The 25,133-nt window shown below is 43.5% G+C and overlaps 2 protein-coding genes across 5 annotated transcripts in view; one reads left to right on the forward strand and one right to left on the reverse strand.

The window, feature by feature from the left end:
* LOC130284975 (proto-oncogene Mas-like) overlaps positions 1-25,133 on the reverse strand; it is a 69,144-nt gene that overhangs the window by 18,393 nt on the left and 25,618 nt on the right. The window lies entirely within an intron of this gene.
* LOC130284976 (uncharacterized) overlaps positions 1-25,133 on the forward strand; it is a 41,097-nt gene that overhangs the window by 926 nt on the left and 15,038 nt on the right. The window contains exons 3-7 of one of the 2 annotated variants that reach the window (XM_056535989.1): positions 3,372-3,636; positions 12,479-12,673; positions 19,680-19,744; positions 20,039-20,092; positions 20,727-20,780. In XM_056535989.1, coding sequence (XP_056391964.1) covers positions 3,372-3,636; positions 12,479-12,673; positions 19,680-19,744; positions 20,039-20,092; positions 20,727-20,780 — 633 coding nt within the window. Of the gene's footprint in view, positions 1-3,368; positions 3,637-12,478; positions 12,674-19,679; positions 19,745-20,038; positions 20,093-20,726; positions 20,781-25,133 lie in introns of both variants that reach the window. The other variant, XM_056535988.1, reaches the window with a different exon arrangement.

Here is a 25,133-nt window from a genome sequence, read left to right on the forward strand (position 1 = left end):
GCAGCTGAGGTGTGTTTTATGAGGTACTGCAGCAGCTGAGGTGCGTTTTATGAGGTACTGCAGCAGCTGAGGTGCATTTTATGAGGTACTGCAGCAGCTGAGGTGCGTTTTATGAGGTACTGCAGCAGCTGAGGTGCATTTTATGAGGTACTGCAGCAGCTGAGGTGCATTTTATGAGGTACTGCAGCAGCTGAGGTGTGTTTTATGAGGTACTGCAGCAGCTGAGGTGCATTTTATTAGGTACTGCAGCAGCTGAGGTGCATTTTATGAGGTACTGCAGCAGCTGAGGTGCGTTTTATGAGGTACTGCAGCAGCTGAGGTGTGTTTTATGAGGTACTGCAGCAGCTGAGGTGCATTTTATGAGGTACTGCAGCAGCTTAGGTGCATTTTATGAGGTACTGCAGCAGCTGAGGTGCGTTTTATGAGGTACTGCAGCAGCTGAGGTGTGCATTATAAGACTTTTAAGCAGTTAAGATATGTTTTATGATGCACTGCAGCAGCTAAAGTGTGCAATGTAATGTTCTACAGCAGCTGAGGTGTCCAATATAATGTTCTACAGCAGCTGAGATGTGTATTATAATGTTCTGTAGAAGCTGAGGTGTGTACTATAATGTTCTGTAGAAGCTGAGGTGTGTGTATTATAATGTTCTGTAGAAGCTGAGGAGTGTATTATAATGTTCTGCAGCAGCTGAGGTGTGTATTATAATGTTCTGTAGAAGCTGAGGAGTGTATAATAATGTTCTGTAGAAGCTGAGGTGTGTATTATAATGTTCTGCAGCAGCTGAGATGTGTATTATAATGTTCTGTAGAAGCTGAGGTGTGCATTATAATGTTCTGTAGAAGCTGAGGTGTGTATTATAATGTTCTGCAGCAGCTGAGGTGTGTATTATGATGTTCTGTAGAAGCTGAGGTGTGTATTATAATGTTCTGTAGAAGCTGAGGTGTGTATTATAATGTTCTGTAGAAGCTGAGGTGTGTATTATAATGTTCAGTAGAAGCTGAGGTGTGTATTATAATGTTCAGTAGAAGCTGAGGTGTGTACTATAATGTTCTGTAGAAGCTGAGATGTGTATTATAATGTTCTGTAGAAGCTGAGGTGTGTATTATAATGTTCTGCAGCAGCTGAGGTGTGTATTATAATGTTCTGTAGAAGCTGAGGTGTGTATTATAATGTTCAGTAGAAGCTGAGGTGTGTACTATAATGTTCTGTAGAAGCTGAGATGTGTATTATAATGTTCTGTAGAAGCTGAGGTGTGTATTATAATGTTCTGTAGAAGCTGAGGTGTGTATTATGATGTTCTGTAGAAGCTGAGGTGTGTATTATAATGTTCTGTAGAAGCTGAGGTGTGTATTATAATGTTCTGTAGAAGCTGAGGTGTGTATTATAATGTTCTGTAGAAGCTGAGGTGTGTATTGTAATGTTCAGTAGAAGCTGAGGTGTGTACTATAATGTTCTGTAGAAGCTGAGATGTGTATTATAATGTTCTGTAGAAGCTGAGGTGTATTATAATGTTCTGTAGAAGCTGAGGTGTGTATTATAATGTTCTGTAGAAGCTGAGGTGTGTATTATAATGTTCTGTAGAAGCTGAGGTGTGTATTATAATGTTCAGTAGAAGCTGAGGTGTGTACTATAATGTTCTGTAGAAGCTGAGATGTGTATTATAATGTTCTGTAGAAGCTGAGGTGTGTATTATAATGTTCTGTAGAAGCTGAGGTGTGTATTATGATGTTCTGTAGAAGCTGAGGTGTGTATTATAATGTTCTGTAGAAGCTGAGGTGTGTATTATAATGTTCTGTAGAAGCTGAGGTGTGTATTATAATGTTCTGTAGAAGCTGAGGTGTGTATTATAATGTTCTGTGGAAGCTGATGTGTGTATTATAATGTTCTGTAGAAGCTGAGGTGTGTATTATAATGTTCTGTGGAAGCTGATGTGTGTATTATAATGTTCTGTAGAAGCTGAGGTGTGTATTATAATGTTCTGTAGAAGCTGAGGTGTGTATTATAATGTTCTGTAGAAGCTGAGGTGTGTATTATAATGTTCAGTAGAAGCTGAGGTGTGTATTATAATGTTCTGTAGAAGCTGAGATGTGTATTATAATGTTCTGTAGAAGCTGAGGTGTGTATTATAATGTTCTGTAGAAGCTGAGGTGTGTATTATGATGTTCTGTAGAAGCTGAGGTGTGTATTATAATGTTCTGTAGAAGCTGAGGTGTGTATTATAATGTTCTGTAGAAGCTGAGGTGTGTATTATAATGTTCTGTAGAAGCTGAGGTGTGTATTATAATGTTCTGTAGAAGCTGAGGTGTGTATTATAATGTTCTGTAGAAGCTGAGGTGTGTATTATGATGTTCTGTAGAAGCTGAGGTGTGTATTATGATGTTCTGTAGAAGCTGAGGTGTGTATTATAATGTTCTGTAGAAGCTGAGGTGTGTATTATAATGTTCTGTAGAAGCTGAGGTGTGTATTATAATGTTCTGTAGAAGCTGAGGTGTGTATTATAATGTTCTGTAGAAGCTGAGGTGTGTATTATAATGTTCTGTGGAAGCTGAGGTGTGTATTATAATGTTCTGTAGAAGCTGAGGTGTGTATTATAATGTTCTGTAGAAGCTGAGGTGTGTATTATAATGTTCTGTAGAAGCTGAGGTGTGTATTATAATGTTCTGTAGAAGCTGAGGTGTGTATTATAATGTTCTGTAGAAGCTGTGGTGTGTATTATAATGTTCTGTAGAAGCTGAGGTGTGTATTATAATGTTCTGTAGAAGCTGAGGTGTGTATTATAATGTTCTGTAGAAGCTGAGGTGTGTACTATAATGTTCTGTAGAAGCTGAGGTGTGTATTATAATGTTCTGTAGAAGCTGAGGTGTGTATTATAATGTTCTGTAGAAGCTGAGGTGTGTATAATAATGTTCTGTAGAAGCTGAGGTGTGTATTATGATGTTCTGTAGAAGCTGAGGTGTGTATTATAATGTTCTGTAGAAGCTGAGGTGTGTATTATAATGTTCTGTAGAAGCTGAGGTGTGTATTATAATGTTCTGTGGAAGCTGAGGTGTGTATTATAATGTTCTGTAGAAGCTGAGGTGTGTATTATAATGTTCTGTAGAAGCTGAGGTGTGTATTATAATGTTCTGTAGAAGCTGAGGTGTGTATTATAATGTTCTGTAGAAGCTGAGGTGTGTATTATAATGTTCTGTAGAAGCTGAGGTGTGTATTATAATGTTCTGTAGAAGCTGAGGTGTGTAATATGATGTTCTGTAGAAGCTGAGGTGTGTATTATAATGTTCTGTAGAAGCTGAGGTGTGTATTATGATGTTCTGTAGCAGCTGAGGAGTATATTTGATTGCTATAACTCTTTCCCTCCATTCTCCAGAAGACTTTGACCATGAAGCGAGTGGTCGCGATCTTCTCCCGGGACGGTGACACCAATTACAGGTTTCTCAGTGACTTCCTGAAGGCTGAAGGTTTAGAGGTGAGAAGCTGCATCATAACCAATAATGGCCAAAAGAGGTTCAGAGAAGAAGCGTCCACCTGTCACTTTGCCATCCTCTACCATACAAAGAACAGGGGAAGACTGAATATCACCGACGTGACCGACTCCCTGTACGACGAGGAGATCACAGAACTGAACACAACGTTAGGTAAGAGCAGGAACAACCCCAATGGATTAGATCAGGAGATTCCTCCACATACGGATCAGATCAGGAGATTTCATCACACGAGAGATCAGATCAGGAGATTCCATCACACGAGAGATCAGATCAGGAGATTCCATCACACGAGAGATCAGATCAGGAGATTTCACCACATGAGGGATCAGATCAGGAGATTCCATCACACGAGAGATAAGATCAGGAGATTCCACCACACAAGAGATCAGATCAGGAGATTCCATCACACGAGAGATCAGATCAAAAGATTCCACCACACTAGAGATCAGATCAGTAGATTCCTCCACACGAGAGATCAGATCAGGAGATTCCTCCACACGAGAGATCAGATCAGGAGATTCCTCCACACGAGAGATCAGATCAGGAGATTCCTCCACACGAGAGATCAGATCAGGAGATTCCTCCACATGAGGGATCAGATCAGGAGATTCCTCCACATGAGGGATCATATCCGGAGATTCCTCCACATGAGGGATCAGATCAGGAGATTCCTCCACACGAGAGATCAGATCAGGAGATTCCTCCACACGAGAGATCAGATCAGGAGATTCCTCCACACGAGAGATCAGATCAGGAGATTCCTCCACATGAGAGATCAGATCAGGAGATTCCTCCACATGAGTGATCAGATCAGGAGATTCCTCCACATGAGGGATCAGATCAGGAGATTCCTCCACATGAGTGATCAGATCAGGAGATTCCTCCACATGAGTGATCAGATCAGGAGATTCCTTGTTACACCGAACGCTCCGGCTCCTCCTCCGAAGCGCTCGCGGCATCCTCTGCCTTGCAGCGCTCCGGTCGGCAGCTCTGACCGGAGACGCTGCTCTGTTGTGCCCGGCGGGGATGCGATCCACCTAGCGGGACTTGCCCGCTCGCGGATTGCATCCCGTGCCACTCACCTGTCCCGATCTCCTGCTGGGTCCCGGTGTGCGCGGCCCTGCTCTCTAGGGCGCGCGTGCGCCGGGGCTCTCAGATTTAAAGGGCCAGCACACCGCTAATTGGTGACTGGCCCAATCACCCTAATGAGCTTTCATCTGGTCCATATATATATAAACCCACTTCCCCTTCCTGTCCTCGCCAGATCTTGTTGCCTCAGTGCCCTGAGAAAGCGTTTAGTGTGTTCCCAAGCTTGTGTACCCAGACCTTCTGCTGTTACCGACAGTTTATTCCCCACTTCTCCACCATAGTGGCCCCTATTGTGGCTCTGACCAGAAAGAATGCTAATCCTAAGTAGTGGTCTCCACAAGCGGATAAGGCCTTCAATCGGCTCAAAACTGCCTTCGCCTCTGCACCCGTTCTGTCCAGACCTGATCCATTGAAGCCATTCTTCCTGGAAGTAGACGCTTCCTCAGTCGGAGCCGGAGCCATACTTCTTCAAAAAAACGCTACCGGACGTAACATTACTTGTGGTTTTTTCTCAAAAACTTTCTCTCCGGCAGAAAAGAACTACTCCATTGGAGATCGTGAACTTCTGGCCATCAAGTTAGCACTCGAGGAGTGGAGACATCTATTGGAGGGTTCCAAACACCCCATTGTCATTTACACTGACCACAAGAATCTCTCGTACCTCCAGTCCGCTCAGCGTCTGAATCCTCGCCAGGCTAGATGGTCGTTGTTTTTTGCCCGCTTTAACTTTGAGATACACTTCCGTCCTGCTGACAAGAATGTCAGAGCTGACGCCCTTTCACGTTTCTCTGATGCCTCTGAATCTGAAGCCCCTCTGCAGCATATCGTACCGGCTGAGTGCCTGGTCTCCTCTGCTCCAGCCTCACTGGGACAAACCCCCCCTGGAAAGACTTTTGTTCCTCCACGTCTTAGCCTCAAGATCCTCAAATGGGGACATTCCTCTCACCATGCTGGCATTAAAAAGTCCATTCAGCTCATTTCCCGTCTGTATTGGTGGCGTACACTAGAGGGTGACGTTACTGATTTAGTTCGGGCCTATACTTTTTGTGCCCGGGATAAAACCCCTCGCCAGAAGCCTGCTGGACTCCTCCTTCCTTTGCTCGTCCCTGAGCAACCATGGTCCCAAATTGCCATGGATTTAATTACTGATCTTCCCGTATCCCATGGCAATACGGTCATCTGGGTGGTCGTTGATCGTTTTTCCAAAATGGCTCACTGCATTCCGCTTCCAGGCCTTCCTTCTGCGCCACAGTTGACGAAGCAATTTTTTCAGCAGATTTTTCGTCTTCACAGGCTTCCCACGCATATCGTCTCGGATAGAGGCGTTCAATTTGTGTCGAAATTTTGGAGAGCTCTCTGTAACCAATTAAAGATCAAATTAAATTTCTCGTCCTCCTATCACCCCCAATCCAATGGGCAAGTAGAGAGAGTAAACCAGATTCTTGTTGACTACTTGCGACATTTTGTCTCCTCCCGCCAAGATGATTGGGTCGACCTTCTGCCCTGGGCTGAATTCTCGTACAATTTCAAAAATTCGGAATCCTCCGCCAAATCCCCATTCTTTGTGGTGTACAGCCATCACCCTCTGCCCCCCCTCCCCATTCCCACTTCTTCTGGAGTTCCTGCCGTAGATGAAGTAACCCGGGACTTCTCTGTTATCTGGAAGGAGACTCAAAAGTCGCTCCTACAGGCCTCGTCTCGTATGAAGAGACATGCAGATAAGAAGAGAAGAACTCCTCCTGTCTTCGCTCCTGGGGACAAAGTGTGACTCTCTGCCAAATATATACGGTTTTGTGTTCCCAGCTATAAGCTGGGTCCACGTTACCTTGGACAATTTAAAGTCAAAAGTCAAATCTACTCTGTCTCCTACAAGCTTCATCTTCCTCCTTCTCTTCATATTCCTAACTCCTTTCATGTTTCCCTTCTCAAACCTCTCGTTTTTAACCGCTTTTCCCCCAAGGTCACCGTTCCTGCTCCTGTCTCTGGCTCCTCTGATGTCTTCACGGTAAAAGAAATCCTCGCCTCCAAGGTTGTCAGAGGTAAAAAAAAAAAAATCTTGTTTATTGGGAGAATTGTGGCCCCGAAGAGAGGTCTTGGGAGCCCGAGGAAAATATCCTCAACAAGGAGCTCATCCATAGGTTCCTGGGCTCCAAAAAGAGAGGGAGACCAAAGGGGGAGGGGGGTACTGTTACGCCGAGCGCTCCGGCTCCTCCTCCTCCTCTGGAGCGTTCGCGGCGTCCTCTGCCTTGCAGCGCTCCGGTCGGCAGCGATAACCGGAGACGCTGCTCTGTTGTATCCGGCGGGGATGCGATCCGCCTAGCGGGACGTGCCTGCTCGCGGATCGCATCCCGTCCCACTCACCTGTCCCGATCTCCTGCTGGGTCCCGGTGCACGCAGCCCCGCTCTCTAGGGCACGTGCCAGGGCTCTCAGATTTAAAGGGCCAGCGCACCGCTAATTGGTGCCTGGCCCAATCACCCTAATGAGCTTCCATCTGTCCATATATATATAAACCCACTTCCCCTTCCTGTCCGCGCCGGATCTTGTTACCTTAGTGCCCTGAGAAAGCGTTTAGTGTGTTCCCAAGCCTGTGTACCCAGACCTTCTGCTGTTGCCCCTGACTACGACTCTTGCTGCCTGCCCTGACTTTCTGCTACGTCCGACCTTGCTCTTGCCTTGTCCCTGTGTACCGCGCCTGTCTCAGCTGTCAGTTGGGGTTGAGTCGCTATCGGGTGGAACGACCTGGGGGTTACCTGCCACTGCAAGTCCATCCCGCTTTGCGGCGGGCTCTGGTGAAAACCAGTAACCCCTTAGATTCCGTTCCCCTGGTACGGCCCACGCCATCACCCCACTGACACAGAGGATACACCTCCAGTGTCCTCGCTGCATACCAGTCCGGATCCTGACATTCCTCCACATGAGGGATCAGATCAGGAGATTTCTCCACATGAGAGATCAGATCAGGAGATTCCTCCACATGAGGGATCAGATCAGGAGATTCCTCCACATCAGAGATCGAATCAGGATATTCCTCCACATGAGGGATCAGATGAGGAGATTCCTCCACATGAGGGATCAGATCGGGAGATTCCTCCACATGAAGGATCAGATCAGGAGATTCCACCACATGAGAGATCAGATCAGGAGATTCCTCCACATGAGAGATCCGATCAGGAGATTCCTCCACATGAGGGATCAGATCAGGAGATTCCTCCACATCAGAGATCAGATCAGGAGATTCCTCCACACGAGAGATCAGATCAGGAGATTCCTCCACATAAGGGATCAGATCAGGAGATTCCTCCACATGAGAGATCAGATCAGGAGATTCCATTACATGAGGGATTAAATCAGGAGATTCCTCCACATGAGGGATCAGATCAGAAGATTCCACCACATGAGTGATCAGATCAGGAGATTTCTCCACATGAGAGATCAGATCAGGAGATTCCTCCACATGAGGGATCAGATCAGGAGATTCCTCCACATGAGAGATCAGATCAGGAGATTCCATTACATGAGGGATCAGATCAGGAGATTCCTCCACATGAGGGATCAGATCAGAAGATTCCTCCACATGAGGGATCAGATCAGGAGATTCCTCCGCATGAGGGATAAGATCAGGAGATACCTCCACATGAGAGATCAGATCAGGAGATTCCATTACATGAGGGATTAAATCAGGAGATTCCTCCACATGAGGGATCAGATCAGAAGATTCCACCACATGAGTGATCAGATCAGGAGATTCCACCACATGAGGGATCAGATCAGAAGATACCTCCACATGACGGATCAGATCAGGAGATTCCTCCACATCAGAGATCAGATCAGGAGATTCCACCACATGAGGGATCAGATCAGGAGAGTCCTTCACATGAGAGATCAGATCAGGAGATTCCTCCACATGAACGATCAGATCAGGAGATTCCTCCACATGAGGATCAGATCAGGAGATTTCTCCACATGAGAGATCAGATCAGGAGATTCCTCCACATGAGGGATCAGATCAGGAGATTCCTCCACATGAGAGATCAGATCAGGAGATTCCATTACATGAGGGATCAGATCAGGAGATTCCTCCACATGAGGGATCAGATCAGAAGATTCCTCCACATGAGGGATCAGATCAGGAGATTCCTCCGCATGAGGGATAAGATCAGGAGATACCTCCACATGAGAGATCAGATCAGGAGATTCCTCCACATGAGCGATCAGATCATAAGATCAAGAGATTCCTCCACATGAGAGATCAGATCAGGAGATTCCACCACATGAGGGATCAGATCAGAAGATTCCTCCACATGACGGATCAGATCAGGAGATTCCTCCACATCAGAGATCAGATCAGGAGATTCCACCACATGAGGGATCAGATCAGGAGATTCCACCACATCAGAGATTAGATCAGGAGATTTCACCACATGAGGGATCAGATCAGGAAATTCCTCCACATGAGAGATCAGATCAGGAGATTCCACCACATGAGGGATCAGATCAGGAAATTCCTCCACATGAGGGATCAGATCAGGAAATTCCTCCACATGAGAGATCAGATCAGGAGATTCCACCACATGAGGGATCAGATCAGTAAATTCCTCCACATGAGAGATCAGATCAGGAGATTCCTCCACATGAGGGATCAGATCAGGAGATTCCACCACACGAGGGATCAGATCAGGAGATTCCTCCACATGAGAGATAAGATCAGGAGATTCCTCCACATGAGAGATCCGATCAGGAGATTCCTCCACATGAGAGATCAGATCAGGAGATTCCTCCACATGAGCGATCAGATCAGGAGATTCCACCACATGAGAATCGGATCAGGAGATTCCTCCGCATGAGGGATAAGATCAGGAGATTCCACCACATGAGGGATCAGATCAGAAGATTCCTCCACATGAAGGATCAGATCAGGAGATTCCTCCACATCAGAGATCAGATCAGGAGATTCCACCACATGAGGGATCAGATCAGGAGATTTCACCACATGAGGGATCATATCAGGAGATTCCTCCACATGAGCGATCAGATCAGGAGATTCCACCACATGAGGATCAGATCAGGAGATTCCACCACATGAGAGATCAGATCAGGAGATTCCATTACATGAGGGATCAGATCAGGAGAGTCCTTCACCTGAGAGATCAGATCAGGAGATTCCTCCACATGAACGATCAGATCAGGAGATTCCTCCACATGAACGATCAGATCAGGAGATTCCTCCACATGACGGATCAGATCAGGAGATTTCTCCACATCAGAGATCAGATCAGGAGATTCCTCCACATGAGGGATCAGATCAGAAGATTCCACCACATGAGGGATCAGATCAGAAGATTCCTCCACATGACGGATCAGATCAGGAGATTCCTCCACATGAGAGATCAGATCAGGAGATTCCACCACATGAGGGATCAGATCAGGAGAGTCCTTCACATGAGAGATCAGATCAGGAGATTCCTCCACATGAACGATCAGATCAGGAGATTCCTCCACATGAACGATCAGATCAGGAGATTCCTCCACATGAGGATCAGATCAGGAGATTTCTCCACATGAGAGATCAGATCAGGATATTCCTCCACATGAGGGATCAGATCAGGATATTCCACCACATCAGAGATCAGATCAGGAGATTCCACCACATGAGAGATCAGATCAAGAGATTCCTCCACATGAGGGATCAGATCAGGAGATTCCTCCACATCAGAGATCAGATCAGGAGATTCCTCCACACGAGAGATCAGATCAGGAGATTCCTCCACATGAGGGATCAGATCAGGAGATTCCTCCACATGAGAGATCAGATCAGGAGATTCCATTACATGAGGGATCAGATCAGGAGATTCCTCCACATGAGGTATCAGATCAGAAGATTCCTCCACATGAGGGATCAGATCAGGAGATTCCTCCGCATGAGGGATAAGATCAGGAGATACCTCCACATGAGAGATCAGATCAGGAGATTCCTCCACATGAGCGATCAGATCATAAGATCAAGAGATTCCTCCACATGAGAGATCAGATCAGGAGATTCCACCACATGAGGGATCAGATCAGAAGATTCCTCCACATGACAGATCAGATCAGGAGATTCCTCCCCATCAGAGATCAGATCAGGAGATTCCACCACATGAGGGATCAGATCAGGAGATTCCACCACATCAGAGATCAGATCAGGAGATTTCACCACATGAGGGATCAGATGAGGAAATTCCTCCACATGAGAGATCAGATCAGGAGATTCCACCACATGAGGGATCAGATCAGGAGATTCCACCACACGAGGGATCAGATCAGGGGATTCCTCCACATGAGAGATCAGATCAGGAGATTCCTCCACATGAGAGATCAGATCAGTAGATTCCTCCACATGAGTGATCAGATCAGGAGATTCCTCCACATGAGCGATCAGATCAGGAGATTCCACCACATGAGGATCGGATCAGGAGATTCCTCCGCATGAGGGATAAGATCAGGAGATTCCACCACATGAGGGATCAGATCAGGAGATTCCACCACATCAGAAATCAGATCAGGAGATTTCACCACATGAGAGATCAGATCAGGAGAGTCCTTCACATGAGAGATCAGATCAGGAGATTCCTCCACATGAGAGATCAGATCAGGAGATTCCACCACATGAGGATCAGATCAGGAGATTCCTCCACATGAGGGATCAGATCAGGAAATTCCTCCACATGAGGGATCAGATCAGGAAATTCCTCCACATGAGAGATCAGATCAGGAGATTCCACCACATGAGGGATCAGATCAGTAAATTCCTCCACATGAGAGATCAGATCAGGAGATTCCACCACATGAGGGATCAGATCAGGAGATTCCACCACATGAGGAATCAGATCAGGAGATTCCTCCACATGAGAGATAAGATCAGGAGATTCCTCCACATCAGAGATCCGATCAGGAGATTCCTCCACATGAGAGATCAGATCAGGAGATTCCTCCACATGAGCGATCAGATCAGGAGATTCCACCACATGAGGATCGGATCAGGAGATTCCTCCGCATGAGGGATAAGATCAGGAGATTCCACCACATGAGGGATCAGATCAGAAGATTCCTCCACATGACGGATCAGATCAGGAGATTCCTCCACATCAGAGATCAGATCAGGAGATTCCACCACATGAGGAATCAGATCAGGAGATTTCACCACATGAGGAATCAGATCAGGAGATTTCACCTGAGAGATCAGATCAGGAGATTCCTCCACATGAGGGATCAGATCAGGAGATTCCACCACATCAGAGTTCAGATCAGGAGATTTCACCACATGAGGGATCAGATCAGGAGATTTCACCACATGAGAGATTAGATCAGTAGAGTCCTTCACATGAGAGATCAGATCAGGAGATTCCTCCACATGAGGATCAGATCAGGAGATTCCTCGGCATGAGAGATAAGATCAGGAGATTCCTCCACATGAGAGATCAGATCAGGAGATTCCTCCACATGAGAGATCAGATCAGGAGATTCCTCCACATGAGAGATCAGATCAGGAGATTCCTCCACATGAGAGATCAGATCAGGAGAGTCCTTCACAAGAGAGATCAGATCAGGAGATCACATGAGAGATCAGATCAGGAGATTCCACCACATGAGGGATCAGATTCGGACATACCAGTCAGTAAATGGCAGATGGTCTCTGTGGCCCCTGAGATAACCTGGTCCAGTGTAACATTACCACCTCCACATCCCCCATTACCAATCTCCTTCCATTACATATCTGCCCTGGTCTTCAGTTTGATAGCTTTTCTGACTGCACCGATACAATGTAACAAGGCCTCAGCTCTGTGATCCACCCATTGTAAGTGGAGTGTTCCCTCCTTTCACACTGTTTCCTTGTTTCCCTCTGATCTTGTCTTATTATTACAGGGAAGAAGAATGTGGTTGTGGTGGTCGATGACCTGGACTGCAGCTCCTCAGAGAAGAAGATGGAGATCCTCGCGGGTCAGCCTTCTATACTCAACATGGCCGCCCAACTCTTCCTTGTCAGCAAAGCAGATAAAATTTCTGAGGCCCTTTTGAACGAGAAGCTGCAGCAATTATTACCTCACATCATGAAGAAAGGTATCAGCTCCTTCTCCCCTCTCCAGCAGGAAGTCACAGCTCGAGCCCAGACAGTAGTGACCACCAGATAAGTGATCACATGACTAGGCGGACCATAGACAGAAGCGGGAAATTGGGATGGCAAAAACTGGAGTGGTTATGTAACAATACTGTAAATGGTATGGGGGGTTATGTAACATTACTGTAAATGATATGGGGGGGGTTATGTAACATTACTGTAAATGATATGGGGGGGTTATGTAACATTACTGTAAATGATATGGGGGGGTTATGTAACATTACTGTAAATGGTATGGGGGGTTATGTAACATTACTGTAAATGATATGGGGGGGGTTATGTAACATTACTGTAAATGATATGGGGGGGGGGTTATGTAACATTACTGTAAATGGTATGGGGGGGATTATGTAACCTTACTGTAAATGGTATGGGGGGGTTTGTAACATTACTGTAAATGGTATGGGGGGTTATGTAACATTACTGTAAATGGTATGGGGGTATGTAACATTACTGTAAATGATATGGGGGGGTTATGTAACATTACTGTAAATGATATGGGGGGTTATGTAACATTACTGTAAATGGTATGGGGGGGTTATGTAACATTACTGTAAATGGTATGGGGGGGGTATGTAACATTACTGTAAATGGTATGGGGGGTATGTAACATTACTGTAAATGGTATGGGGGGTTATGTAACATTACTGTAAATGGTATGGGGGGTTATGTAACATTACTGTAAATGGTATGGGGGGATTATGTAACATTACTGTAAATGGTATGGGGGGTTATGTAACATTACTGTAAATGGTATGGGGGTTATGTAACATTACTGTTAATGGTATGGGGGGTTATGTAACATTACTGTAAATGGTATGGGGGGATTATGTAACATTACTGTAAATGGTATGGGGGGTTATGTAACATTACTGTAAATGGTATGGGGGTTATGTAACATTACTGTTAATGGTATGGGGGGTGAGGGTAGATGTTACTTAAGGTAAGAATATGAGATTTAATGTTTGAGAGCTGTAATTAGGTTAAAATAATTAAAATAAAAAACACCATCTCTTCATAACCCACCCCTTATTTTAACAGTCTTTTCCCAAAATTTCCCCAACTCTGTGGTCTCTTCTGTAACAAATGATGAACACAATAGTTTTGGGGTACTTCAAACTAGCAAAGGGCTAAAATTCTCCGAAATTAGACATTGTTCCATCAAAACCACCTATGAAAATTCATACTTTTCAACTGCCCCTCCACTTCTCCTCCGGTACGGAGATGGGATCTAATGGTACAACTGGGTCACAGCAGGACGTCCCTGGTCCGGAGGAGGAGCAGAGAACTGAAGCTGTAGGTAGTTTAGTCCCAGTGCCCGCTCCAGGGTCCAAACCAGTGCCCACACCAGGGTTCACACCAGGGTCCACACCAGGTTCCATGCCAGGGTCCGCTCCAGGGTCCACACCAGTGCCCGCTCGAGGGTCCACACCAGGGTCCACACCAGTGCCCGCTCCAGGGTCCACACCAGTGCCCACGCCAGGGTTCACACCAGGGTCCACACCAGGTTCCATGCCAGGGTCCGCTCCAGGGTCCACACCAGTACCCGCTCCAGGGTCCACACCAGGGCCCACACCAGTGCCCGCTCCAGGGTCCACACCAGTGCCCGCTCCAGGGTCCACACCAGGGTTCACACCAGTGCCTGCTCCAGGGTCCACACCAATGCCCACACCAGGGTTCACACCAGGTTCCATACCAGGGTCCGCTCCAGGGTCCACACCAGTACCCGCTCCAGGGTCCACACTAGGGTCCACACCAGTGCCCGCTCCAGGGTCCACACCAGTGCCCGCTCCAGGGTCCACGCCAGTGCCCACACCAGGGTCCACACCAGGTTCCATACCAGGGTCCGCTCCAGGGTCCACACCAGTACCCGCTCCAGGGTCCACACCAGGGTCCACACAAGGGTCCACAGCAGTGCCCGCTCCAGGGTCCACACCAGGGTCCAGGCCCACATTCTCCTGACGTCCCCTGCTGCAGGAGGCAGCCACCGATCACTGATTTATTGTGGCCATGGCACTGGCTGACAATTTAAGATCAGGTGGCACAAGCCATGGACACATTAAGAACATGACCAGTGGCTGCTGAGTCACAGAAAATACAGAAATGTCTATTTTGTTCAGTTTCGTTTTTAAAAATGGGACAAAATCTAAATATTTTTGTAATAAAGAAGTGACAGTCTAAATACAGGAAAAAAAACAGCAAAAAAATTGACGGTCCGGTTCAAAATGGGATATATGGTCGGACTACACATGACTCTGCACGTCTCTGAAGTCAATGTAACCCCATCAGTGCCAGGTACTACCCTTACTAATTGCTTATTATCAGTGCCAGGTACTATCCTTATTATTACTTATTACCAGTGCCCAGTACTATCCTTATTATTACTTATTACCAGTGCCCAGTACTATCCTTATTATTACTTATTATCAGTGCCAGGTACTATCCTTATTATTACTTATTACCAGTGTCAAGTACTATCCTTATTATAACTTATTATCAGTGCCAGATGCTATCCTTTCTTATTACTTATTATCAGTGCCAGGTACTATCCTTATTATTACTTATTATCAGTACCGGGTACTATCCTTTCTTATTACTTATTATCAGTGCCAGGTACTATCATTACTTACTACTTATTATCAGTGCCAGGTACTATCATTACTTATTATCAGTGCCAGGTACTATCATTACTTATTATCAGTGCCAGGTACTATCATTACTTATTACTTATTATCAGTGCCAGGTACTATCATTACTTATTACTTATTATCCGTGCCAGGTACTATCCTTATTATTACTTATTATCAGTAGTGTTGAGCGGCATAGGCCATATTCGAATTCGCGAATATTCGCGAATATATGGATGAATATTCGTCATATATTCGCGAATATTCGCATATTCGTAATATTCTCGCGTATGCGAAAATTACCATATACAAAAATTAGCAGAAAACAGAAATTTGCATATGCGAAAATTATCATATGCTATTTTTCGCATATGCGAAAATTCGCGCACCAGTCTCACACAGTAGTATTAGAGCCTTCTTTACACCACACAAGCTGGAAGTAGAGAGGGCTGATCACTGTGATGTGTACTGTGAAAAAATAATAATAATTAAAAAAATATATATATATTCGTAATTACCAATATATAGCGCTATATTCGCGAGCAACACTAATTATCAGTGCCCGGTACTATCCTTATTATCAGTGCCCAGTACTATCCTTATTATTTCTTATTATCAGTGCCAGGTACTATCCTTATTATTACTTATTATCAGTGCCAGGTACTATCTTTACTTATTACTTATTATCAGTGCCAGGTACTATCTTTACTTATTACTTATTATCAGTGCCAGGTACTATCCTTATTATTACTTATTATCAGTGCCAGGTACTATCCTAACTTATTACTTATTATCAGTGCCAGCTACTATCATTACTTATTACTTATTATCAGTACCAGGTACTATCCTTACTTATTACTTATTATCAGTGCCAGGTACTATCCTTATTATTACTTATTATCAGTGCCAGGTACTATCTTTACTTATTACTTATTATTAGTGCCCAGTACTATCCTTATTATTACTTATTATCAGTGCCAGGTACTATCCTTATTATTACTTATTATCAGTGCCCAGTACTATCCTTTCTTATTACTTATTATCAGTGCCAGGTACTATCCTAACTTATTACTTATTATCAGTGCCAGTTACTATCATTACTTATTACTTATTATCAGTACCAGGTACAATCCTTTCTTATTACTTATTATAAGTGCCAGGTACTATCCTAACTTATTACTTATTATCAGTGCCAGGTACTATCATTACTTATTACTTATTATCAGTGCCAGGTACTATCCTTTCTTATTACTTATTATCAGTGCCAGGTACTATCATTACTTACTACTTATTATCAGTGCCAGATACTATCATTACTTATTATCAGTGCCAGGTACTATCATTACTTATTACTTATTATCAGTGCCAGGTACTATCATTACTTATTACTTATTATCAGTACCAGGTACTATCATTACTTATTACTTATTATCAGTACCAGGTACTATCATTACTTATTACTTATTATCAGTACCAGGTACTATCATTACTTATTACTTATTATCAGTGCCAGGTACTATCCTTATTATTACTTATTATCAGTGCCCGGTACTATCCTTATTATTACTTTTTATCAGTGCCCAATACTATCCTTATTATTACTTATTATCATTGCCAGCTACTATCATTACTTATTACCAGTACCAGGTACTATCCTTACTTATTACTTATTATCAGTGCCAGGTACTATTCTTACTTATTAACAGTGCCCGTACTATCCTTATTATTACTTATTACCAGTGCCCAGTACTATCCTTATTATTACTTATTATCAGTGCCAGGTACTATCCTTATTATTACTTATTATCAGTGCCAGGTACTATCCTTATTACTTATTATCAGTGTCAGGTACTATCTTTATTATTACTTATTATCAGTGTCAGGTACTATCCTTATTATTACTTATTTTCAGTGTCAGGTTCTATCCTTATTATTACTTATTACCAGTGCCAGGTACTATCCTCATTATTACTTATTACCAGTGCCCAGTACTATCCTTATTATTACTTATTATCAGTGCCAGGTACTATCCTTATTATTACTTATTATCAGTGCTCAGTACTCTCCTTTTTATTACTTATTATCAGTGCCCAGTACTATCCTTATTATTACTTATTATCAGTGCCAGTTACTATCCTTACTTATTATCAGTGCCAGGTACTATCCCTATTAATACTTATCAGTGCCCGGTACTATCTTTACTTATTACTTATTATCAGTGCCAGGTACTATCCTTATTATTACTTATTATCAGTGCCAGGTACTATCCTTATTATTACTTATTATCAGTGCCAGGTACTATCCTTCCTTATTACTTATTATCAGTGCCAGGTACTATCCTTCCTTATTACTTATTATCAGTGCCAGGTACTGTCCTTATTTTTACTTATTATCAGTGCCCGGTACTATCCTTATTATTACTTATTATCAGTGCCAGGTACTATCCTTATTATTACTTATTATCAGTACCAGGTACTATCCTTCCTTATTACTTATTATCAGTGCCAGGTACTGTCCTTATTTTTACTTATTATCAGTGCCCAGTACTATCCTTATTATTACTTATTACCCGTGCCCAGTACTATCCTTATTATTACTTATTATCAGTGCCAGGTACTATCCTTATTATTACTTATTATCAGTGCCAGGTACTATCCTTCCTTATTACTTATTATCAGTGCCAGGTACTATCCTTCCTTATTACTTATTATCAGTGCCAGGTACTGTCCTTATTTTTACTTATTATCAGTGCCCGGTACTATCCTTATTATTACTTATTATCAGTGCCAGGTACTATCCTTATTATTACTTATTATCAGTACCAGGTACTATCCTTCCTTATTACTTATTATCAGTGCCAGGTACTGTCCTTATTTTTACTTATTATCAGTGCCCAGTACTATCCTTATTATTACTTATTACCCGTGCCCAGTACTATCCTTATTATTACTTATTATCAGTGCCAGGTACTATCCTTATTATTACTTATTATCAGTACCAGGTACTATCCTTCCTTATTACTTATTATCAGTGCCAGGTACTGTCCTTATTTTTACTTATTATCAGTGCCCAGTACTATCCTTATTATTACTTATTACCCGTGCCCAGTACTATCCTTATTATTACTTATTATCAGTGCCCGGTACTATCCTTATTATTACTTATTATCAGTGCCAGGTACTATCCTTATTATTACTTATTATCAGTGCCTGGTACTATCCTTATTATTACTTATTACCAGTGCCCAGTACTATCCTTATTATTACTTATTACCCGTGCCCAGTACTATCCTTATTATTACTTATTATCAGTGCTCAGTACTTTCCCTGTTATTACTTATTATCAGTGTCAGGTACTATCCTTATTATTACTTATTACCAGTGCCAGGTATCATCCTTATTATTACTTATTATCAGTGCGAGGTACTATCCTTACTTATTACTTATTATCAGTGCCAGGTACTATCCTTATTATTACTTATTATCAGTGCCCGGTACTATCTTTACTTATTACTTATCATCAGTGCTAGGTACTATCCTTATTATTACTTATTATCAGTGCCCGGTACTATATTTACTTATTACTTATTATCAGTGCCAGGTACTATCCTTATTATTACTTATTATCAGTGCCAGGTACTATCCTTTCTTATTACTTATTATCAGTGCCAGGTACTATCCTTATTATTACTTATTATCAGTGCCCGGTACTATCCTTATTATTACTTATTATCAGTGCCCAGTACTATCCTTTTTATTACTTATTATCAGTGCCAGGTACTATCCTTTTTGTTATTTATTATCAGTGCCCGTAACTATCCTTTTTATTACTTATTATGAGTGCCCAGTACTATATTTACTTATAACTTATTATCAGTGCCAGTTACTATCCTTACTTATTATCAGTGCCAGGTACTATCCTTATTATTACTTATTATCAGTGCCAGGTACTATCCTTCCTTATTACTTATTATCAGTGCCAGGTACTATCCTTCCTTATTACTTATTATCAGTGCCAGGTACTCTCCTTACTTATTGACAGGGTCGGGCCTTACTGCTTTCATTGAGGGAAATATAGTCCAAAGAGTGGAAGAAGTCTTGTTCTGGCTGATGCAGAGGATCATGTGATCTAGATCAGGGGTTGGTGGAATAATTATGGGACAGTAGAGGTGGAATTGTTTATAGTCCTGCTACGGTTGTGGTCCCAGGAATGATTTAGCACATGTCCTATAGCACTTGTGTTTATCCTGATTTTCTTTCTAGATATATTGGGAGTGATGTCTTTTATGTTACTCAAAGTCTCATTTATTATTTTTCTACAGTTTCAGAGACAAGTGAGAAGAATGTGAGCAAATCTGAGCCAAATACCATCATCATATGGTCCAGAGTAAGTAACTGGACACTGTACCCAAACCTCTTAATGTTCCTTCAATAAGACAACACGTGAAACTTCTCAATCTTTATAACTGATTCTAAGGTGTGGATCTTGTCATTCACACTAGGGGGCGCTCTATACTTACTCTCCCTGGTCACTACACCCTCCAGGTTCCTGTACTGTCCCCACTCTTTATTCTCTATTGTAGTCACAGATTTTTGTATATTTCATTTGGACAATATTTTAGAATCTTAAATCTTGAGAATTTTGATTTAGAACCAGATGTCATTTTATGTTTCTCTTTAGAAGATAATTCATGGAACCTTAGAGCTCCTCAATAAAGCCATCAATTATCTCCCGGTGAGTGGTAATCATACTTTATATACTTTATATCACATCCGACCCCTCACATCATCTCTCTCATTGTCATGTTACATCATTTCACACATTGTGTTCTGTGTGGCTCCTATAACAGCACTCCATGTGGTCAGGATGAGTATTACTGAAGATAAAGTTAGAGCTTCTAATGTAAAATAACTTGTGACCCTCTGTTATCATGGTCACCTTCCATCTCAGGGGTGATTCCTCCCTGTAGACACATTGTATGATCTCCCTTATATATCAGATTCCTTCCACATTACAAAAACTGACAGATAAATAAATGACTTATTCCATGAACAGAGTCCAAGATCCTCTGATAGACGGGACAGATGTGGGGGACGTATTGTGCGTCCAGATGGAGATGCTTACAGTGGACGTCTAGTCATTATAGTGACACAGGGGAGATCATACCCGTCCTGTGGGTTTTCTTGCACTTCACCCATCTGCTGATCTAGAGTCCTGCTGGGACCGTTCACACAGTGACGTCTCCTCTTATCAGTCCTTCAGTGTCAGGGTTGGTCAGCAATAACCAGAATTATTTATGGTGTTTTTGGACTATGAAGTTTTACGAGTCTTGATTATAAACAAGATTTGACTTTATTTTTCACTTTAGATACCATCGTGGTGCAAGCAATTCATCTGTGATAAGATACGTTGGTGGGTTATGGTAGGTAATATCCTTTCTATACATTACATAACTGGTTCACCGTCCTCTGAACCGGCTGCTCCACTTTCTTTCCTCTTAAAAAAATAAAAATAAAAAATGCTCCATGTGATCAAAATGGAAAAGCAGAGGAAAATAAAGGTTTGCACCAAGTGCAGATCAATGGGATAAATCAGGTCTGGAAAGGTGAAAAAAAAGATGGCACCTTACCTAGATGTGTAATGCTAAGAGCAAAATATCTAATTGTGCATGAATATAATGGCCGGTCCGCTGGACTCACAGGATCGAGTGTCATGTAAAATGATTTTATTTAGAAGGAGAGATGCTACGTAAAACAATCTAACTTTTCTAGCCCAAACAGGGCTCTTCATCAGGCACACAAGCTTTGAAAATATTGTCACTTAAAAAAAATTGTGTTGGAATACTTCTGGGTGACCGAGACTGGAGCACTACCGGAACCAAAACTGGGTTAAAGATCATACATTAAAAATAATAAATATATAAAAACTATGTAGAATATGAACCAAAGGCTCATTGGTAGTCAGGGCACAATGGTAATGTACATCCTTAAAGTGGTACTCCTGTGGAAAACTTTCCTTTTTTTTAAATCAACTGGTGCCAGAAAGTTAAACAGATTTGTAAATTACTTCTATTAAAAAATCTTAATCCTTCCAGTACTTTTTAGGGGCTGTATACTACAGAGGAAATGGTTTTCTTTTTGGATTTCTCTGATGTCACGACCACAGTGCTCTCTGCTGACATCTCTGTCCATTTTAGGAACTGTCGAGAGCAGCATATGTTTGCTATGGGGATTTTCTCCTACTCTGGACAGTTACTAAAATGGACAGAGATGTCAGCAGAGAGTTACTAAAATATATACCTTTAAAGGGGTACTCCGCTGCTCAGCGTTTGGAGCAAACTGTTGCGAATGCTGGAGCCGGCGCCAGTAGCTCATGATGTCATAGCCCCACCCCTGCATGACGTCACGTACTGCCCCTCAATGCAAGTCTATGGGAGAGGGTGTGACAACTGTCACGCCCCCTCCCATAGACTTGCATTGAGGGGGCGTGGCGTGACATCACAAAGGGGCGGGGCTATGATGTCATGAGCTCCCAGTTTGCTCCAAACGCTGAGCAGCGGAGTACCCCTTTAATAAAAAAATTGCACTCAAAGAATAGCAAAGCCGAGTTTACCGTATCAGCATAAGCGCTGCAGGGACCTTGTTTCTGGCCGCTAGTGCTGGGCGGTATGGCCTAAAATGAATATCACAGTATTTTTTTTTTATTATTTATCACGGTATTACCACCTGTCCCCCCCCCCATGGGGTCCCTGTGCCCACTAGCGGTGTCAAATGTGCCCCCCGCGAGCGCGATCGCTACCATCACCGCTATCGGGGTTCCTGTTCCCACTAGCGGTGTCACAAGAATGCCGAGCGCGGCTCTGTTCCCCGTCCCTTTCAGCTCTCAGGGTACGGGAACAGATTTAAAAGCTTTGTGTGCAGCTAACGTAGTAATGCGCATGCGCAGTACTACGCAAATAGCGTAGGGCTAACGCTAGGCTCCTAGCGCTGCCTACGTTAGCCCTGCGCTATTTGCGTAGTGCTGCGCCTGCTTCTGTGGGACAAGTGAGGGAGCCGCGCTGGGCTCTACAATTCATCCAGAGGGTGGGGAAGGGGGCCGAACGGTATAGTGGTATGGGCAAAAATCCATACCGTGGGAGAAAAAAAAACGGTATCCGATTCATACCGGTATACCGCCCAGCACTACTGGCCGCTGGCTGTGCTGGACGATCGTAGTGAGATGCGCTTGAGCATCTGGTTCTGTATTTCTAGACAGCAGTGGACGGAGCGCTGGAAGCGTTGTATATAGAGATTAGCGAACATACAGTAAATTTGATTCGTCACGAACTTCTCGGCTCGGCAGTTGATGAATTATCCTGTGTAAATTAGTTCAGCTTTCAGGTGCTCCGGTGGGCTGGAAAAGGTGGATACAGTCCTAGGAGACTCTTTCCTAGGACTGTATCCACCTTTTCCAGCCCACGGGAGCACCTGAAAGCTGAACTAATTTATGCAGGAAAAGTCATCAACTGCCGAGCCGAGAATTTTGTGACAAATCGAATTTACTGTAAGTTTGCTCATCTCTACTTGTATAGCCTGTGAATAAAGTGGATGAGTTCTGCACAATCCTGTGTAGGAATTGCTGGGAGATAATACTACTCGAGTGATTTCATGTAAGTGACTTCATGTAGCAGCAGGAATCCTCAGTCACTTACATGGAATCACTCGAGTAGTATTATCTCCCAGCAATTCCTACACGGGATTTTGCACAACTCATCCACTTTATTCACAGGCTATACAACGCTTCCAGCGCTCCGTCCACTGCTGTCTAGAAATACAGAACCAGATGCTCAAGCGCATCTGACTACGATCGTCCAGCGCAGCCAGCGGCCAGAAACAAGGTCCCCGGAGCGCTTCTGCCGATACAGTCAACTCGGCTTTGTTATTCTTTGAGTGTTATTTTGAGTGTATGATCTTTAACCCTGTTTCGGTCCTGTGAGTGCTGCAGTCCCGGTCACCCAGAAGAATTCTTACACAATTGTTTTTAAGTGACGCTAATTTCAATGCTTGTGTGCCTGATGAAGAGCCCTGTTTGGGGTAGAAACGTTAGATTGTTTTACGTAGCATCTCTCCTTCTAAATAAAATCATTTTATATGAAACTCAATCCTGTGAGTCCAGCGCCCCAAGTCCTGTTTTTCTACTGGTCAGCCTTCCATGGCGGTCCTTCCTTTGAATGTGATAAAGATGGATATTTGAAAAAAATCACATTTCTAGTGCCAAGCATTGTCATTACACCTCAGGCAGGTAATTTATTTTCAGGAGGCGCTGTCAGGGGTGCAGATTAGGAGCAGCACAATTTCTAGACATTAGATAACCTCTATATCATATTTTCAGCAGATTCTCATCTTTAATTTTCAGTTCTCCTAGTCCTCATGACAAGAGAGTAGAGGTTGCTAGAGCCCTGCCAGGACCTTGTATACAGTGATATACTGAAGTAATAGGAGAAGCTCCTCTAGAGCCCTGCCAGGACCTTGTATACAGTAATATCCTGTAGTAATAGGAGAAGCTCCTCTAGAGCCCTGCCAGGACCTTGTATACAGTAATATCCTGGAGTAATAGGAGAAGCTCCTCTAGAGCCCTGCTAGGACCTTGTATACAGTAATATCCTATAGGAGAAGCTCCTCTAGAGCCCTGCCAGGACCTTGTATACAGTAATATCCTGTAGTAATAGAAGAAGCTCCTCTAGAACCCTGCCAGGACCTTGTATACAGTAACATCCTGTAGTAATAAGAGAAGCTCCTCTAGAGCCCTGCTAGGACCTTGCATACAGTAATATCCTGGAGTAATAGGAGAAGCTCCTCTAGAGCCCTGCCAGGACCTTGTATACAGTGATATCCTGGAGTAATAGGAGAAGCTCCTCTAGAACACTGCCAGGACCTTGTATACAGTGATATACTGTAGTAATAGGAGAAGCTCCTCTAGAGCCCTGCCAGGACCTTGTATACAGTAATATCCTGGAGTAATAGGAGAAGCTCCTCTAGAGCCCTGCCAGGACCTTGTATACAGTAATATCCTATAGGAGAAGCTCCTCTAGAGCCCTGCCAGGACCTTGTATACAGTAATATCCTGTAGTAATAGGAGAAGCTCCTCTAGAACCCTGCCAGGACCTTGTATACAGTAATATCCTGGAGTAATAGGAGAAGCTCCTCTAGAACCCTGCCAGGACCTTATATACAGTAATATCCTGTAGTAATAAGAGAAGCTCCTCTAGAGCCCTGCTAGGACCTTGCATACAGTAATATCCTGGAGTAATAGGAGAAGCTCCTCTAGAGCCCTGCTAGGACCTTGCATACAGTAATATCCTGGAGTAATAGGAGAAGCTCCTCTAGAGCCCTGCTAGGACCTTGCATACAGTAATATCCTGGAGTAATAGGAGAAGCTCCTCTAGAGCCCTGCCAGGACCTTGTATACAGTGATATCCTGGAGTAATAGGAGAAGCTCCTCTAGAACACTGCCAGGACCTTGTATACAGTGATATACTGTAGTAATAGGAGAAGCTCCTCTAGAGCCCTGCCAGGACCTTGTATACAATAATATCCTGGAGTAATAGGAGAAGCTCCTCTAGAGCCCTGCCAGGACCTTGTATACAGTAATATCCTGTAGTAATAGGAGAAGCTCCTCTAGAACCCTGCCAGGACCTTGTATATAGTAATATCCTGTAGTAATAAGAGAAGCTCCTCTAGAGCCCTGCTAGGACCTTGCATACAGTAATATCCTGGAGTAATAGGAGAAGCTACTC

The sequence above is a fragment of the Hyla sarda genome, chromosome 8 (genome assembly GCF_029499605.1).
Source record: "Hyla sarda isolate aHylSar1 chromosome 8, aHylSar1.hap1, whole genome shotgun sequence".
In the NCBI taxonomy this organism is placed as follows: domain Eukaryota; kingdom Metazoa; phylum Chordata; class Amphibia; order Anura; family Hylidae; genus Hyla; species Hyla sarda.